Source organism: Salvelinus alpinus, chromosome 5 (genome assembly GCF_045679555.1).
Source record: "Salvelinus alpinus chromosome 5, SLU_Salpinus.1, whole genome shotgun sequence".
Lineage (NCBI taxonomy): Eukaryota > Metazoa > Chordata > Actinopteri > Salmoniformes > Salmonidae > Salvelinus > Salvelinus alpinus.
In genome coordinates this window covers 78,689,753-78,709,933 of record NC_092090.1, presented here as the reverse complement: position 1 = coordinate 78,709,933, position 20,181 = coordinate 78,689,753, and the positions used below count along the sequence as shown (strand labels likewise).

Genomic DNA, 20,181 nt, shown 5'->3' with positions numbered 1-20,181 from the left:
CCCCCTTGGGTTGTGCCGTGGTGGAGATCTTTGTGGGCTATACTCGGCCTTGTCTCAGGATGGTAAGTTGGTGGTCGAAGATATCTCTCTAGTGGTGTGGGGGCTGTGCTTTGGCAAAGTGGGTGGGGTTATATCCTGCCTGTTTGGCCCTGTCCGGGGGTATCATAATAGGATGGGGCCACAGTGTCTCCTGACCCCTCCTGTCTCAGCCTCCAGTATTTATGCTGCAGTAGTTTATGTGTCGGGGGGCTAGGGTCAGTCTGTTATATCTGGAGTATTTCTCCTGTCTTATCCGGTGTCCTGTGTGAATTTAAGTATGCTCTCTCTAATTCTCTCTTTCTCTCTTTCTTTCTTTCTTTCTTTCTTTCTTTCTTTCTCTCTCTCGGGGGACCTGAGCCCTAGGACCATGCCTCAGGACTACCTGGCATGATGACTCCTTGTTGTCCCCAGTCCACCTGGCCGTGCTGCTGCTCCAGTTTCAACTGTTCCGCCTGCGGCTATGGAACCCTGACCTGTTCACTGTGATTACTATTATTTGACCATGCTGGTCATTTATGAACATTTGAACATCTTGGCTATGTTCTGTTATAATCTCCACCCGGCACAGCCAGAAGAGGACTGGCCACCCCTCATAGCCTGGTTCCTCTCTAGGTTTCTTCCTAGGTTTTGGCCTTTCTAGGGAGTTTTTCCTAGCCATCGTGCTTCTACACCTGCATTGCTTGCTGTGTGGGGTTCTAGGATGGGTTTCTGTACAGCACTTTGATATATCAGCTGATGTAAGAAGGGCTATATAAATAAATTTGATTTGATGTCAAGGCCCAAAGGACCACACCTCATTATGGTAGTCCGCAGCAATGTCCTATTAAAGCACTAGTGAAACCAACATTGTTACTCTGGACCCATAAATGACCTACAGGAGAGGAATGCTGAAAACTCTAACAGAGCCAGGACCTCTGGAAGGGGAGGGGGAAGTTATTGTGTGGTGAACCACAGACCCCTGTCCAAATACACTTAAATCACATACTGTGGTGCACTGATGGATAAACAAGAACAAAGAGGTACACACACACAGCGAGTGTCTGCATGGGACACATTGTGGAGGAGAGGAGAGGGGATCTTACCTCCATGGGCACCACCTGCATGAGGATGGCGAAGTTGGTGAGATGATTACACAGACACACCGAGTAGGACATGTTCCCTTCGGACCGCACACAGCCCTCATTGGACCAAACACCCTCCTTTGAACTGACAGAAGATAGATAGGCAGCCAGCCAGTCAGGTAGAGGACGGTGACACAGGAGACAGCCAGTCAGGTAGAGGAAGGAGACACAGGAGACAGCCAGTCAGGTAGAGGACGGAGACTCAGGAGACAGCCAGTCAGGTAGAGGAAGGGTACACAGGAGACAGCCAGTCAGGTAGAGGAAGGGTACACAGGAGACAGCCAGTCAGATAGAAGACGGAGACACAGGAGACAGCCAGTCAGGTAGAGGAAGGGTACACAGGAGACAGCCAGTCAGATAGAAGACGGAGACACAGGAGACAGCCAGTCAGGTAGAGGAAGGGTACACAGGAGACAGCCAGTCAGATAGAAGACGGAGACACAGGAGACAGCCAGTCAGGTAGAGGAAGGGTACACAGGAGACAGCCAGTCAGGTAGAAGACGGAGACACAGGAGACAGCCCGTCAGATAGAGAACAGAGACACAGGAGACAGCCAGTCAGATAGAAGACGGAGACACAGGAGACAGCCAGTCAGGTAGAGGAAGGGTACACAGGAGACAGCCAGTCAGATAGAAGACGGAGACACAGGAGACAGCCAGTCAGGTAGAGGAAGGGTACACAGGAGACAGCCAGTCAGATAGAGAACAGAGACACAGGAGACAGCCAGTCAGATAGAAGACGGAGACACAGGAGACAGCCAGTCAGGTAGAGGACGGAGACACAGGAGACAGCCCGTCAGATAGAGAACAGAGACACAGGAGACAGCCAGTCAGGTAAAGGACGGCGACACACACAGTGACATATAGACGTACAATAAGCTCGGCCAGAGATGCAAGTAGGCACACAAACATGCCTGTCACCATAATAGCAATGATAAATCTACAATCCACACTCCCTGTGTGCCTGATTATATTCTAAGTATAAAGGTTATGTGGGAGGCCCATTAACACATGTTTTGCTGAATTTCATTTTTAAGAGGGCTGTTAAGTATTTCAATGTTTTTCATGAAGCACAAGGGGAAGGGGAGAGTAAGCATTATGAGTCTAAATAAAACACTAACAATTCACAATGATTTATAGTTTTTAAATCAAATGTCAGTGTTTTTACAGAAGGTTGCTGCACCCCCTTACTCAAGATATACTGTGCCAAATCTATTGATTCTATGCATCATGGCTGTAATGTATATGATTATGATTCATACTCAAGACTAGACTATATGTTTTCCTATTTATAGGACACACTATAGCAAAGCTCCTTATACATTTAGCCTTTGGCAACACAATCTTCTCCTTGGGATTCCTAATTCCCTAATATCCACATACCGTACTGTTACGTCACAATTTCATGAACATATCTTAGTGTGAATATGTAAACCAACCTGTAGTCGAGGAAGGCACAGTAGAGGTACACTTTGTTGCTCTGGTTTAAGGCTTGACCCTGCTGATCCCTGTTCTGAAAATAGAAAGCAAGGTCGTCATTTCACGGTTACCACTCTAGGCTACTTCCCAAACATCTATTGTGAGGTACACTGTTAGAGAAAAGGGTTCTACAAGGGTTATGTGGCTGTCCCCATAGGATAACCCTTTTGGTTCCAGGTAGAACCCTTTCTCCCACTGGGCACAAACGTTGACTCAACATAATTTCATTGGAATGACGTGGAAACCAAGTTCTGCCCAGAAGGTTGGTTCCAGGTAGAATTACTTTGTGTTCCATATAAAATCCTCTGTGGAAAGGGTTGTACATGGAACCAAAGTGGTTCTACCTGGAACTAAAAGTGTTTTTTTTGTAGACTTTTTGGTTGTAGATAGAACCTTTTTTTCCCCTAAGAGCATGTGACATTTTGATATCCCTTTGGCATTTTTCTCGTCACAATATACTGCCTCATCTTATATTTCTAAACAGAGATTAACTTGAAGAAACACAATTCCAGGTGTCCCTTGAAAAAGTGGTTATTTTATCAATGGGACAACCGGGTAAAATAAAGGTAAATAGAAAATAATTGACTTGATTGTATTAGTAGTCTGTTTGATGGCCACACTAGTGTTTGTTTACCCCCATAACCCAGAGCAACCTGTTAGGAAAATGCATGTTACTGTAATCATCATGACAGTGGTATGGAACCCTTTGGAAATGAGCAGCTCTCTCCAGCTGGCATTCCGTGACTCCAGTTGGCTTCCCCTTCATCCATAAGCTTAACAAGACCATTAGAGCTGGCTCAATGCGCTCCAAAAATAGCAATCTCTTTTGAATTTGGAAGAATAAACCACCTATTTGCTTTTTGTTTTGTGAAATCAAATAACAATGCTCTCTCCACTCGTGCTGAGAAACCAATAAACATCTAAAGAAGACATCAGATTAACTAGCTAGAGCATAACAACGGCTCAGCCACACAGCAAAGGTGATTGTTGTATTGTGTGAGACTCCTTACTGTCTTAAAGCATTTTATTTTATTATAACTCACTTTTTCCATGTAATTCCTTAAATCAAATTTGGAGTCCCCAGAGACAGTGAGCTAATGGTTGAAGGAGTAGGAATGTGGTAATTAGGGCTTGGCTATGGTTTCAGGTTCAACTTAACACTCCGTCCAATCTTTCCTCAACACAAAGCAAAGCTTTCATAGGCTGGCGTGGTGTAACATCTACAGCAGACCCACCTCTCCTTATTCCCTGGGCCTTAATGGAGAAATTATATCAGAGTATGTTGAGATGGACCTTCTGGAAAAAGTGAGTGAGAGGGAGAGTGAAGCTGACAGTGAGGCTCGATGTCTGGTGCATGTGTCTGTTTCCTGGCCCTACCATAGGCTGTCTGCTTAATATTATGTTAGATAGGGCCCAAATTCAGTGTGTTGCTCACCTAAACATTGTGCTAGGGATATGTACAGATAGGACAGTGTGTTCCATAGAGCAGCACACATGCACCCCATCAGCATGGGCAACGTCTGTCTTTGACAAGGTGCTAAAGACCCTCTGGGTGAGTTTACAGGGCATACGGGGTTTAATAACTCACTGGTTCTTGTCAGGAGTAAATAGAAGCAGATGGGAGAGTGAGGTACAACTAGGATCCATTCACAGCCCAGGAAGAGAAAGAACAATTACAGACTGCCATCAGGCATCCCTTTAACTCTGGAACATTTGTTCTCTACTATCGCTGAAACTTTGATGATGCTATTATGTTACAGAGGGGACGGGGGACTCATTTTCCACATTGAGTGAATACAGAGAGGGAAAATGTTACACACTCTGACCAGACACACGTTGAAGAGCATACTGACAAAATGGACAGTCACAGATGTGAGAAGTGTTATTATTCAGCCACAATGTCTCCGTGGCGACACAGTGGTTGTTGTGACATATCCAGTGGGGCGTTTCTGAGCCCATATCGTTTCTGAGCCCATGGGGAAAGATCGAGTGATGTGAAGCTGAGAGTCTCTCCTCTGTATTTAGAATGCAGGGAGAGAGAAATGTGATCTGGTGTGTGTGCCTGCCACTGCTCCCTCCCCATCTCTCCCTGGTGCCCTGCGGCCTCCCCGTCTCTCCCTGATGCCCTGCTCCCTCCGCGTCTCTCCCTGGTGCCCTGCGGCCTCCCCGTCTCTCCCTGGTGCCCTGCGGCCTCCCCGTCTCTCCCTGGTGCCCTGCGGCCTCCCCGTCTCTCCCTGGTGCCCTGCGGCCTCCCCGTCTCTCCCTGGTGCCCTGCGGCCTCCCCGTCTCTCCCTGGTGCCCTGCGGCCTCCCCGTCTCTCCCTGGTGCCCTGCGGCCTCCCCGTCTCTCCCTGGTGCCCTGCTCCCTCCCCATCTCTCCCTGGTGCCCTGCGGCCTCCCCGTCTCTCCCTGATGCCCTGCGGCCTCCCCGTCTCTCCCTGGTGCCCTGCGGCCTCCCCGTCTCTCCCTGGTGCCCTGCGGCCTCCCCGTCTCTCCCTGGTGCCCTGCTCCCTCCCCGTCTCTCCCTGGTGCCCTGCTCCCTCCCCGTCTCTCCCTGGTGCCCTGCTCCCTCCCCGTCTCTCCCTGGTGCCCTGCTCCCTCCCCGTCTCTCCCTGGTGCCCTGCGGCCTCCCCGTCTCTCCCTGGTGCCCTGCGGCCTCCCCGTCTCTCCCTGATGCCCTGCGGCCTCCCCGTCTCTCCCTGGTGCCCTGCTCCCTCCCCGTCTCTCCCTGGTGCCCTGCGGCCTCCCCGTCTCTCCCTGGTGCCCTGCGGCCTCCCCGTCTCTCCCTGGTGCTCTGCGGCCTCCCCGTCTCTCCCTGGTGCCCTGCTGCCTCCCCGTCTCTCCCTGGTGCCCTACGGCCTCCCCGTCTCTCCCTGGTGCCCTGCGGCCTCACTGTCTGCCAGGGAAGAGAGCTCCGCTTCAGCACTTTATTAACAACAGAGGACCAGCAAAATGAGCCTTGGAAATCACTTCAAACCTCATCTGAGGAAGAGACAGAGAGCAGACGACAGAGAGAAAGACAGAGACAGAGAGACAGTAAGAGGGAAAGAAACATGGACTGAAAGGCGGATTGAGGGAAAGAGGAAGAGAATGAGAGACTGACTGCCAGAGGGAGGCAGAGAATGAGGTCATGATGACAGAATGACCATTGAATCAGTCGTGAAGTAAGCAGTCCGTCCTTTACTGTGTTTGTCAACCCACTACATCTCAATCAATGAGAGACCAGTGCCTATCATGACATCATGACTACATGCCTATCATGTGGCAGCGTGTTGCATAACAACATTAGGGGGAGATTCGGAGGGAGTGTTGTGCCACGGGGATGAGTGGCATAAGCTTATCATTAACAGCTAGCACACCCGCACAAAACATATATTTTCGATTTCTCGACATACTGTAGTATTCTTACTGAGGACATTGAAAGACAGGGTGTAATGTAGGATTACTCGGAGGTGTGTGGTGTGGGACAGATGCAGTCTTCACCACTGAAAATTAGTCTAACAGCACGACTGTCTGCATCAGTGACACCATTCCACCGAAAAACATGAATTAATTAATTTGATCCCTTATTGTTTGATTAATCAGGAGACAGAACTCTGTGTCTGGTTCCACTAAATAACATGTAGAAAGTGCAAACATATGCATATCTCCACAGAAACATTTAGTAGCTGAAATTAGCCATAAAAGGAAACACTTTATCTCTGGGACAGGAAAACAGAGGTGTAGTGAAACACTATCCAGTCCAGCAGGCCAAATGGACCACAGCATAGCAGGTTAGTATCACAGTGACACATCACTGATCTGAGATCCTTTCAGACTGGGACCCACTTTAAAATGATTGGTCTAAGCTAACCCCAGCACAGTTTGGGCTTAATGAACAGGTAATGTTGCTATGAAGGTCCATGGTGACAGACACACCAACTAATTTAGAGCATGTGGAGAAACCATCTGAGCAGCACTGGACAACACAACTGGCCCAGAGCAGAGTGAGGTCATGATGTCAGGGGAAATGTAAGGCTTGCAGCTGTGGTCTGAGTTGAGCCTCCAAGGTAGACACACAAAACAACTATGTAAGTGTTGATAAGTGTGAAGGGTGTGAAGAAAAGTGAAGTTGCCATTTTATTTTGATAGGGCGGGATACCGAGATCTGGAAGTCTAACAAGACTTCAAGTTATATTGAAATATCCTTGGTTGAAAAATAGTATGGCACATTGTTGAATTTCTAGGAAGTGTCTCAAGATACTAGGAATTGTATTCTAACAAGCTTTACTTTTAGAAATGACAAGTTGCGTGAATATGGGGAAATGTTACTTAACAGTATGTGCCAAACCATCACTTTCTCTTTTGCACCAGGAAATTGAAAGGAAGTTCCATCTGAGTAACTCTGGGAAAGGGGAACAGAGCAAGGGAGAAAGAAAGTGAGGCGGGGGGAGTGAGAGAGACCCTTAATGCAAAGCTCCTGGCAAGAGAAGGATAGCAATCGCCAGACCTCCATCTGCGATTGATCAGCGAGCTGGCCCAAATGTGTAAGTCTGTGTGTGTGTGAGGGAGGGAGGGAGGGAGAGAGAGATAAATAGATAGATAGATAGAGAGAGACTCACCCACAGGGATTGGATTGGGTGTGTACTGAGAGTTATAAAAAGACTGGCAATAAAGACTGCTTATTATAGTAGCAGAGACAACTGATACCAGCTTTGGCTTACTTGTTTACAAAACATTGGGTATCAGGGTTCTTAAAGGTTTTGGTGGGTTTATTTTCCCAGTTCTTGATTCATTAATCCACAGTTATTCAGCATTCCAGCCTTACTTGGAAGCTCCTGAAAGTCTACTAGACTTGCAATCACTAGCCTGCTCACCCCTCCAAAGAAACACTCCCTCATTCTCTCATCCCGTTTTGTTTTAAAAGACATTCAGTAGATGGATAAAAATGTGATCAATTATAGTGCAAAAGCAAGATATATAAAACGAAGTCAATATGAAACAGAACATGAATTCTAGCAATTTCATTGCAGTACCTGCTAAAAGGGTCTGCTGTAGTACACTATGAATGTGTGGGTCAATTCTGGGAGAGACAGCAGCCACCACCGCTCCTACACTACTCCCTCTCCATTCCTCCGCTGCCCACAGTCCCTCTCATGCAGCCGCCTCTCCAACACACAGCTTTATTAGCCCGTAAACTCAAGTTCTGCTTGTCAAAACCTTTTTTCTATCATTTAAATTTTGACACTGAACAACACCGGCATTCCTCGTGAAATGACTCTTTCCATTTCTTCACCTCATACCGTCAGTGTGATGCTTGAGTGAAACGGAGAATGGGGAGAGGGATGGGGAGGGGGGGCAGGTTTTTTATGTCGGTATTCATGTTTAACTACAGACCCCAGTGCCCCCTCTCCTCTCCGCTGGTCCTCCCACGCCAGATGGCGTGAGAAAGCTCACAGGCCTTCAAGAGACCCGATATCACTTTCACTCCGTATCGGAGCCACTCGCCAGAACCCTATTGACTGGCGTGGCGTCACCTTGGACCGAACTGATACGGCACGGCCAGTTAGCTCTGGAAGGAAATGACCTCAGTAGATGTTTGGTGAGGGTCTGAGCGTACAGGTGCAAGTCCAGAGTCACTGGCCATCCATTCAGACCTGTTTGGCCTCCCCTGTGAACGATGCTAATAGCCATAAGACAAAGTCATTATGTATCATTCCGACTGGTGACAGCGTCAATGAATTACCTATAGTTTTAGGCATTCACAGCAATAGGGTTCATGACATTGTTTTTCTTTTTCTGCTCATAAAACAGGCGTCCTCCATGTGAGGTAAATGGTCAAAGGTGTCTACTGTTGTGTTCGAGACCTGACAGTAAGTGACTGCTGTGTTACTAATACACAAGACCTGTTGTTACCATGGCACCATGACCAGGACGGTGAAATGTGGGGGAGCTGAAAGTACTATACTGCTGCTGACAAATTTCCCCTTCTGAGACTTTAAAACTTCTTATGGATGCAGGGGCAGTATTGAGTAGCTTGGATGAAAAGGTGCCCAGAGGTGCCCAGAGTAAACTGCCTGCTCCTCAGTCCCAGTTGCTAATATATGCATATTATTATTAGTGTTGGATAGAAAACACTCTGAAGTTTCTAAAACTGTTTGAATGATGTCTCTGAGTAAAACATAACTCATATGGCAGGCAAAAACCTGAGAAAAAAAATCCAACCAGGAAGTGGGAAATCTGAGGTTCTTAGGTTTTCAACTCATCGCCTATCGAATACACAGTGGGATATGGGTCCGTTTGCACTTCCTACTGCTTCCACTAGATGTCAACAGTCTTTAGAACCTTGTCTGATGCTTCTACTGTGAAGTGGGGCCGAAGGAGAGGGGAATGAGTAAGGTCTGCCATGAGCTGACCATGCTCTGAACATGCGCGTTCACATGAGAGGGAGCTCTGTTCCATCCCACTTCTGAAGACAATGGAATTCTCCGGTTGGAACATTATTGAAGATTAATGTTAAAAACATCCTAAAGATTGATTCAATACATCGTTTGACATGTTTCTACTGACTGCTACAGAACTTTTTGACATTTCGTCTGCTTTTAATGAATGCGCTTCGTGACGTTGGATTTGTTTATCAAACGCGCTAACAAAAGTAGCTATTTGGACATAAATGATGGACATTACCGAACAAAACTAACATTTCTTGTGGAAGTGGGAGTCCTGGGAGTGCATTCCGACGAAGATCAGCAAAGGTAAGTGAAGATTTATAATGCTATTTATGACTTTTGTTGACTCCACAATTTGGCGGGTAACTGTATGGCTTCCTTTTGTGGCTGAACGCTGTTCTCAGATTATTGAATATTGTGCTTTTGCCGTAAAACTTTTTTGAAATCTGACGCAGCGGTTGCATTAAGAACAAGTTTATCTTTAATTCTATGTAAAACATGTATCTTTCAAAGTTTATGATGAGTATTTCTGTTATTTGATGTGGCTCTCTGCAATTTCTCCGGATATTTTGGAGGCATTTCTGAACATGGCGCCAATGTAAACTGAGGTTTTTGGATATAAATATGAACTTTATCGAACAAAACGTATATGTATTGTGTAACATGAAGTCCTATGAGTGTCATCTGATGAAGATCATCAAAGGTTAGTGATTAATTTTATCTCTATTTCTGCTTTTTGTGACTCCTGTCTTTGGCTGGAAAAATGGCTGTGTTTTTCTGTGATTTTGCGGTGACCTAACATAATCGTTTGTGGTGCTTTTGCTGTAAAGCCTTTTTGAAATCTTGAGGAATTTTAATTATGACATTTCTGTTGTTTGAATTTGGTGCCCTGCACTTTCACTGGCTGTTGTCATATCGATCCCGTTAACGGGATTGCAGCCCTAAGAAGTTTTTAATCAGACTAGATGTCTCTCTCTCTCCTCTTGCTGGCTAAAACCGTTGGGAAACCAGAAGGGTCAATCACAAATAATTTAGCTACCCCTGAGCAGTGGAGGCACGCCACGGGAGGCAATTTTTGGAGTGGAGTTAGACAGACAGTAAAGAGCGGAGTGAACAATGACGGGAAAGGTCTTCCACATACTGTTTGAGCAGTTTCCCTCTCTCCTAGTTTGGAAGGTGAAGTATCCACCAGCTCCCAAAGACATAAAAATTAAAAAAAATAGTCACTTTTGGGCTGAATCTATCCTCAGGCTCACAACAGACCAGTAATAGCCTATTTACCTCTTTTCTGGTTATGGTTACAGACAAAAAGTGATGTGTGAGGTATGCAACTTCTAAATATACAGTGCATTTGGAAAGTATTCAGACCCCTTGACTTTTTCCACATTTTGTTACGTTACAGCCTTATTCTAAAATGGATTAAATGTTTTTTTCCCCTCACCAATCTACACACAATACCACATAATGACAAAGCAAAAAAAAGACAAATTAAATTTACATAAGTATTCAGACCCTTTGCTCAGTACTTTGTTGAAGCACCTTTGGCAGTGATTACAGCCTCGAGTCTTCTTCGGTATGATGCTACAAGCTTGGCACACATACATTTGGGGATTTTCTCCCATTCTTCTCTGCAGAACCTCTCAAGCTCTGTCAGGTTGGATGGGGAGTGCTGAGTACCAGGCAGCTGCACAGTTTTTTTCAGGTCTGTCCTAGGGCTGTTGCAGTGACCATATTACCGCCACAGCAGCGGTCTCGAGTCATGAAGTCAATCAAATTGCACGTGACCGTTTAGTCACGATAATTAGGCTTCTCCAAGCTCTGATGCTGCTGATGGTCATTAGTAGTCTACCAAACTTGCTAACTGCCTGGTACTCCGCACTCTATTTTCCCTCTAATCACTCTGCCATCAATGCAAATGTGATCGAAAGTCGAATCAAACACTTCAAGAGAGCCCATGAGCTCATGTTGCGCAACATTTATATAGGCTATGCAATTTCGCAAGAAAACTGAGTGATGGCCTCTATTAAAAAGAGTAGGATCGCATCAGCTTTCTATAGGCTAAGCCTACTATATTTATTTCTCAACTTTCCTAATATTAAGCAACTATTAAGCACAATGCTTATCTTTACAACAGGACTATAGCCTACCTGGCTGGCATGAAAATGAACCACGGGAAAAGCGTCCTCCATTCACTATTTAAGGGCAGAGACAACATGTTTTTTTCCCCTGCTCCTGTTTCGAGACAGGTGCATGATAATGGTCCATTCTAAATCAAAATCAATTTCACAAATATATTATTTAGTATATGTAAAGACAAGATAAAATCAAAGAATAGTCTAATGGGTGACAATATTAGCCTATCACTTGTGAATGATATATTATAACTTGTGAATGATGCCCTGCATAAGGCAAGAAACAATGCCTGTTTTTTGCAACATTTTCTAATCATAGTCGCACACCTCATGTAGCCTAGCCCATAGGCCTATATGTTTTGATAAGGCGCTCACCACAACTAAAGTGGCCAAATATCTTCTTTAAATTAAGCACATTAATCTGCTTTACAATATCTTCAATATGCGGTCCCGTGTGGCTCAGTTGGTAGAGCATGGCGCTTGCAACGCCAGGGTTGTGGGTTCATTCCCCACGGGGGGACCAGGATGAATATGTATGAACTTTCCAATTTGTAAGTCGCTCTGGATAAGAGCGTCTGCTAAATGACTTAAATGTAAATGTAAATGTAATATGCGCCTCGGAATTGGATAAGGACACACGCAGTTGCGTCTATGTCTGTCTTCACTTGTAGCCTGTGAGAAAGACCTGATCCGGTGATGGAGTGCCATGTGAGTGAGAGGTGCTTTCGGAGCACGTAGCACTCTGGGAGAAGGGCCGCAAAAGGCATGGATTTTTTTAGGGTGCATTACGGCAACACAAAGGGGATGCCACCGGGAAATTCAAGGCATTATCAAGTGCCTCTTGTGAATGAGAAACTGATGAAGTGTTTACAGCCTGTGCAAAAAACAAAGCAGCGCTCATGCCTTTTAAGCAACTTTTTTCAAATCATCATTAGAGTCACATCATGCTGTCACACCCGGATCTGTTTCACCTGTCTTTGTGCTTGTCTCCACCCCCTTCCAGGTGTCGCCCATCTGCCTCATTATCCCCTGTGCATTTATACCTGTGCTCTCTGTCTGTTGCCAGTTCGTCTTGTCAGGTCTTACCAGCGTGCTTTCCCGTCTTCCTCTTTCGCGAGTTCTGTTTCCTAGTTTTTCCCGGTTCTGACCATACTCCCTGCCCTGACCCCGAGCCTGCCTGCCTGACTCTGACCTGATCACGAACCTCTGCCTGTCCTCGACCTGCCTATTGCCTGCCCTGTGTTTATATTAAATTATATGAGAACTGTACAATCACAACTCAGGATATGACCCAGATGCGGATAGTACAGTTCTCAGATAATTTAATATAAACAAGGGGCAGGTCGAGGACCTGACAAGACAAACTTGCAACAGACAAACAGAGAACACAGGTACAAATACACATGGGATAATGGGGCAGATGGGAGACACCTGGAGGGGGGTGGAGACAAGCACAAAGACAGGTGAAACAGATCAGGGTGTGACACATGCAGCCTTAGAATGTATTAAAAATCACAACATATAGCCCAACGTTTGTAGAACAACTAAAGTTACATTAATAACTCTAAATTAATGTAACGGTGTTCCTCTTGAGCTTGATTCTCCGGCTTCCAGCCACGTCTCCTTGCTGCCTCCTCATATCGCCGCCTTTCTGCTTTCGCTGCCTCCAGCTCAGCTTTGGGACGGCGATATTCTCCCGGCTGTGCCCATGGACCTTTTCCGTCTAATATTTCCTCCCAACTCCAATAATCCTGTGTAGCAGGCCACTGCTCGAATTCACGCTGCCTGCTTCTGGTTTGGTGGGTGGTTCTGTAACGGTGTTCCTCCTCCTCTTCATCCGAAGAGGAGGAGCAGGGATTGAACCAAAACGCAGCGTCGTGATAAGACATGATATTTATTTAAACAAAACCGAAAACACGACGAACACTTGAATAGAAACAAAACAACAAAACACGTAGACTGACCTGAACGTAAGAACTTACATGAAACACGAAGAACGCACGAACAGGAAAAACAGACTACACAAAAACCGAACGAACAAACAAACCGAAACAGTCCCGTGTGGAGTAACATACACTGACACAGACACAGGAGACAACCACCCACAAACAAACAATGTGACACCACCTACCTTAATATGATTCTCAATCAGAGGAGAGGAAAACCACCTGCCTCTAATTGAGAACCATATCAGGTACCCATTAAACCAACATAGAAACACAAAACATAGACTACCCACCCAAACTCACGCACTGACCGTCAAACACATACAAAATAACAGAAAACCGGTCAGGAACGTGACATAACCCCCCCTCTCAAGGTGCGTACTCCGAACGCACCACCAAAAGTCTAGGGGAGGGTCTGGGTGGGCGTCTGACCACGGTGGTGGCTCAGGCTCTGGGCGAGGTCCCCACCCCACCATAGTCAATCCCAGCTTACGTCTCCCCCTCAGAATGACCACCCTCTTACTCCACCCACCTAATTTAAGGGGCAACACCAAGATAAAGGACAGCTCCGGGACAAGGTAGCTCAGGACAGAGAGGTAGCTCAGGACAGAGGGATAGCTCAGGATAGAGAGGTAGCTCAGGATAGAGAGGTAGCTCAGGATAGAGGGGCAACTCCGGACTGAAGGGCAGCTCCGGACAGAGAGACAGCTCTGGACTGAGAGGCAGTTCTGGATGAATGACAGCTCCGGACGCTCATGGCTGGCTGACGGCTCTGGACGCTCATGGCTGGCTGACGGCTCTGGATGCTCATGGCTGGCTGACGGCTCTGGACGCTCATGGCTGGCTGACGGCTCTGGACGCTCATGGCTCACTGGCGGTTCTGGACGCTCATGGCTGGCTGACGGCTCTGGACGCTCATGGCTCGCAGGCGGCTCTGGACGCTCATGGCTCGCTGGCGGCTCTGGCTGCTCATGGCTCACTGGCGGCTCTGGCAGATCCTGTCTGGTTGGCGGCTCTGGCAGATCCTGTCTGGTTGGCGGCTCTGGCAGATCCTGACTGACGAATGGCTCTAGCGGCTCCTGACTGACGAACGGCTCTAATGGCTCGGGACAGACGGATGGCTCAGACGGCACTGGGCAGACGGATGGCTCAGACGGCACTGGGCAGACTGATGGCTCAGACGGCGCTGGGGAGACGGATGGCTCAGACGGCGCTGGGGAGACGGATGGCTCAGACGGCGCTGGGGAGACGGATGGCTCAGACGGCGCTGGGGAGACGGATGGCTCAGATGGCGCTGGGGAGACGGATGGCTCAGATGGCGCTGGGGAGACGGATGGCTCAGATGGCGCTGGGGAGACGGATGGCTCAGATGGCGCTTGGGAGACGGATGGCTCAGATGGCGCTTGGGAGACGGATGGCTCAGGCCGGATGAGGCGCACTGTAGGCCTGGTGCGTGGTGCCGGAACTGGAGGCACCGAACTGAATACACGCACTTCAAAGCTAGTGCGGGGAGCAGGGACAGGGCACACTGACCTCTCGAAGCGCACTATAGGCCTGGTGCGTGGTACCGGCACTGGTGGCACCGGGCTGAGGGCACGCACATCAGGACAAGTACGGGGAGAAGGAACAGTGAGTACAGGGCTCTGGAGACGCACAGGAGGCTTAGTGCGTGGTGCCGGAACTGGAGGCACTGAGCTGGAGACACGCACCATAGGAAGAGTGCGTGGAGGAGGAACAGGGCTCTGGAGACACACTGGAAGCCTGGTGCGTGGTGTAGGCACTGGTGGAACTGGACTGGGGCGGGGAGGTGGCGCCGGAAATACCGGACCGTGCAGGCGTACTGGCTCCCTTGAGCACCGAGCCTGCCCAACCTTACCTGGTTGAATGCTCCCCGTCGCCCGACCAGCGCGGGGAGGTGGAATAACCCGCACCGGGCTATGTAGGCGAACCGGGGACACCATGCGTAAGGCTGGTGCCATGTATGCCGGCCCGAGGAGACGCACTGGAGACCAGACGCGTTGAGCCGGCTTCATGGCACCTGGCTCAATGCCCAATCTAGCCCTACCAGTGCGGGGAGGTGGAATAACCCGGACCGGGCTATGAACACGTACAGGAGACACCGTGCGCTCTACTGCGTAACACGGTGTCTGCCCGTACTCCCGCTCTCCACGGTTAGCCTGGGAAGTGGGCGCAGGTCTCCTACCTGCCCTCGGCCCACTACCTCTTAGCCCCACCCCAAGAAATTTTTGGGGTTTCTTCTCGGGCTTCCTTGCTAGCCGCGTACCTTCATATCTTCGGTCTTGAGCTTGATTCTCCGGCTTCCAGCCACGTCTCCTTGCTGCCTCCTCATATCGCCGCCTCTCTGCTTTCGCTGCCTCCAGCTCAGCTTTGGGACGGCGATATTCTCCCGGCTGTGCCCATGGACCTTTTCCGTCTAATATTTCCTCCCAACTCCAATAATCCTGTGTAGCAGGCCACTGCTCGAATTCACGCTGCCTGCTTCTGGTTTGGTGGGTGGTTCTGTAACGGTGTTCCTCCTCCTCTTCATCCGAAGAGGAGGAGCAGGGATTGAACCAAAACGCAGCGTCGTGATAAGACATGATATTTATTTAAACAAAACCGAAAACACGACGAACACTTGAATAGAAACAAAACAACAAAACACGTAGACTGACCTGAACGTAAGAACTTACATGAAACACGAAGAACGCACGAACAGGAAAAACAGACTACACAAAAACCGAACGAACAAACAAACCGAAACAGTCCCGTGTGGAGTAACATACACTGACACAGACACAGGAGACAACCACCCACAAACAAACAATGTGACACTACCTACCTTAATATGATTCTCAATCAGAGGAGATGAAAACCACCTGCCTCTAATTGAGAACCATATCAGGTACCCATTAAACCAACATAGAAACACAAAACATAGACTATCCACCCAAACTCACGCCCTGACCGTCAAACACATACAAAATAACAGAAAACCGGTCAGGAACGTGACAATTAAGCATATAGGAGTACCTATATCTTTGTTAACCGCCCAACACAGAATAGCCGCATGTTTGCACTCCCTCAAATCGTTTGGAGAAAATATCCTTTCTATTTAATTCAGCTTTGTTCAATTGTAATCTTCATACTATATAATAATGCCATGGAATTCTAAGAAAAAACGCTTTTTTATGGCGGTTTTGGAGCAGTGGCTTCTTCCTCGCTGAGCGGCCTTTCAGGTAATGTTGATATAGGACTCGTTTTACTGTGGATATAGATACTTTTGTACCTATTTCCTCCAGCATCTTCACAAGGTCCTTTGCTGTTGTTCTGGGATTGATTTGCACATTTCGCACCAAAGTACGTTCATCTCTGGGAGACAGAACGCGTCTCCTTCCTGAGTGGTATGACGGCGGCGTGGTCCCATGTGTTTATACTTGCGTACTATTATTTGTGCAGATTAACGTGGTACCTTCAGGCTTTTGAATTCCTCCCAAGGATGAACCAGACTTGTGGAGGTCTACACATTTTATTTCTGAGGTCTTGGCTGATTTCTCTTGATTTTCCCATGATGTCAAGCAAAGAGGCACTGAGTTTGAAGGTAGGCCTTGAAACACATCCACAGGTGCACCTCCAATTGACTCAAATGATGTCAATTAGCCTACCAGAAGCTTCTAAAGCCATGACATGATTTTCTGGAATTTTCCAAGCTGTTGAAAGGCACAGTCAACTTAGTGTATGTAAACTTCTGAAACACTGGAATCGTGATACAGTGAATTATAAGTGAAATAATCTGTCTTAAATAAGCATGCCCCATTAAAAATGTAGAACCAGGAACAGATATAGCCCTTGGTTCACTCCAGACCTGACTGCCCTTGACCAGCACAAAAACGTCCTGTGGCGTACTGCATTAGAATCGAATTACCCCACGATATGCAACTTTTCAGGGATGTTAGGAACCAATATACACAGGCAGTTACGAAAGCAAAGGCTAGCTTTTTCAAACATAAATTTGCATCCTGCAGCACACACTCCAAAAAGTTCTGGGACACTGTAAAGTCCATGGAGAATAAGAGCACCTCCTCCCAGCTGCCCACTGCACTGAGGCTAGGAAACACTGTCACCACCGATAAATCCACGATAATTGAGAATTTCAATAAGCATTTCTCTACGGTTGGCCATGCTTTCCACCTGGCCACCCCTACCCCGGTTAATGGGGTAGGGGTGGCCAGCACAATACTGTGCAGCTGTATTCATAGTTAATCCAAGATGGCGTAGCAGTGCATACGTGGTTTGTTGTCCTCTCGTTTACTTTTTGTATTTTTTGTATTTTTTTGTATATATTCCAATTTATTTTTCAATCTCTTTTTCCATTTTAAAATTAAATATACCTTCCGGTAACCCGCCTCACTCAATGTGACACGGATCCGCTATTTATTTAGACCCTATAGCCAAAACATTCTATGTTAGTGTTGGCGGCACTGGGTCACAGATCTAAGTAAGACATTTCTAAGTAAGTATCTAACAGTAAGACCTAAAAGTAAAACTGGTTGAAATACAGTAGCCGGAAAACATAATATAGAAGGCGAAATAAAGTAAAGTAAATTACGTTAGTCTAGGACTAACGGGAGTAAGTGAGATTAAGTATGATAACAGTAGAGCACACACACAGATTGTGAGATTTAAGTATAATAACAGATTATAGAAACACACACATAGATTGTGAGAATTGGAGCTAATATTGAGACCTAAACGATAACTGGTCAATAATATATTAGGCGGAAAATGTCAAATAGAAGGTGAAATATAATAATAAAAATGATAAGAAAGTAGGTCAGGGACATCATTTGTATGAATATAGATCGCATATCGAAATACATTTTGGAGGGGATAGTCGAGATCTACCGGAGGCGCGCAAAATAGGTCTGATTATTCCAAACAGGAGGAAGGAGGTTACAGCCATAGAAAGTGCGTAATTGAGTAAGTACACACATAGATTGTGAGAATAAGCATAACAGTTATTGAATAAACATGATGGGTAAATCCTCAAAGGAGGTCCCGGAATTAACCGGGGACGAGAGGTATATGCGGTCTGAGGATAAGAGGAATGTATATTATGGTCCGAAATGGAGAAAGAAATACGAGTTTATGGAGCGTCTAGATGTGGACAAGCTGGAGGTTATAATAAAACAGATGCATGAAACCTGTGGTAATAACATCCAGAGACAACAAGCAGAAGGTTTGGATACAGCCAGGGTGTGGCTGTCAGAGGCCCGGAAAAGAGTAGAAGGTAATCATAAAAGGGCAAGCGAAAAGAAGGAAGAGCCAAGTAGGATTAGAGAGAGAGAGCAAAGTATTCAGGAAGAAACAATGAAAGATAGATTGAGAACAAGGAAAAGAGAGAGAGAGAGAAACATATGAACACGAACAGAGAGAGCAAGCCATAGCCAGGGAGAGGAAAGAAGGGCCAGAACCAAGAGAGTCTAACCTTAAAAAGCGATTAGCACCGTATAATAAGCCAGGGCTGAGGGAGGTTCAATCAGATTGGGAGGAGGATCAGTGTCCTCTCATAGAGCTTCCTAATCCTAGGGCAGGCGAAGCTGATCAATCGGATACCGTACAAGTGTATCGACCCTGGACTCAGAGAGATGTAGCAAGAGCAGTTGAGGGAATAGTACATCCAAAAACAGGAATAGAAGGGTTTAGGAGAGATATGGAGGGACTGACCGAGAGTTTTAAACTAAATACAGGAGAATTGGAAAGGGCGGTTCGACAGATAGTGGGGAAAGACTGGGCAGCAGTGAGGGGAACCTGGGTTCCAGGGCAAGGAGGAGAACCCGTTTTACCATGGGCAGGAGATGGGGATTATGCAGACAAATTGACACAGCTCTGTAATAATCTTAGGGACTATTACCATAGACATGCAGACTTTTCAAATATACATGAGTGTAAACAAGGGGATGGGGAAACTGTTAGCCAGTATTTAGAGAGACTGAGAGACGTGTTCAACGCTAATAGTGGACTGGTAGATCCTACACAGGGAGAAGACGGAGCTTACCACCAACAGTTAAAAATAGCCTTCTTGAGTGGTATGAAGCCTGACATTTTCCAAATCATAAAAGAGACTCTGATAGGGTGGGGAACAGCCACATTAGCCGAAGTAAAGAGGTATGCTATACACCATGAGCATAATGGCAAAGAAAAGAAAAGTAAGAAAGAACAGACATGAGCAGAATATTTGATCGCCACTCTTGGGGAAATTGCAGGAAAGAGCAGGAAAGATTTTAAAAAGAAAGGGGGAAACAGGGAGAGTAGAAAGTGGATAGAACCCGAGGACAGAAAGTGCTACAACTGCAATAAAACAGGCCACATGGCAGAGGATTGCAAGGCCCCACCAAGGAACTGTAGACAGAGACAGTTCAGGGATAGACAGAAGAGGGAATGTAGGCGAATGAGAGAGCGAGAGGAGTCCGAGGATGAGGAAGAACAGGCATGACTAGATGAGGGGAATGACAGTGGGGATTCAGAGGACACAGACTGTGAGGTATTGAATTGGCAACCATTGACCTAGCATTACAACAGGATCAGACGATAGAAAATGTTTCAATTGCGATGAGACAGGACATTTCGCCCGGGAGTGTAAGGCTCCCTGTAAACATTGTGAGCGAGTAGGACACAACCACCGAAATTGCAAACATAAGGGGAAGGACAGACATGACAATCAGGAGAGAAAGAGAGAGGCAGAGACACCGAGAGCGAGAGTAAGGAGAATCATCGCTGGAGAAATGCTTGGACCTTTAAATTAAGGCTATTTTCTGGAAATTGTCTAAGTAATATGTGCCTGATTTTACGACTATAGACAATTATAAATAGAGTTATTTGCAAGGAGTCTTCATCATTTCAATAGCTTTGGTGGTCCAGTGGTAAAATTTTTGCCTACCACGCAAGAGACCCGGGTTCGTATCCCAGCCTATGCACCAATTGACTAAAATCTGGGTTTCTGATTGTAATTCAACTATTGATATGTTTTGGCTGGAA

General features: G+C 46.7%; 1 protein-coding gene across 3 annotated transcripts in view; it reads right to left on the bottom strand.

Annotated features, from left to right (window-relative positions):
* LOC139576871 (adhesion G-protein coupled receptor D1-like) overlaps positions 1-20,181 on the bottom strand; it is a 67,283-nt gene that overhangs the window by 13,669 nt on the left and 33,433 nt on the right. For all 3 annotated transcript variants that reach the window (XM_071403422.1, XM_071403423.1, XM_071403424.1), the window contains 2 exons: positions 2,599-2,672; positions 1,122-1,245 (listed from right to left, as the gene is read on the bottom strand). In XM_071403422.1, coding sequence (XP_071259523.1) covers positions 1,122-1,245; positions 2,599-2,672 — 198 coding nt within the window. The remainder of the gene's footprint in view (positions 1-1,121; positions 1,246-2,598; positions 2,673-20,181) is intronic.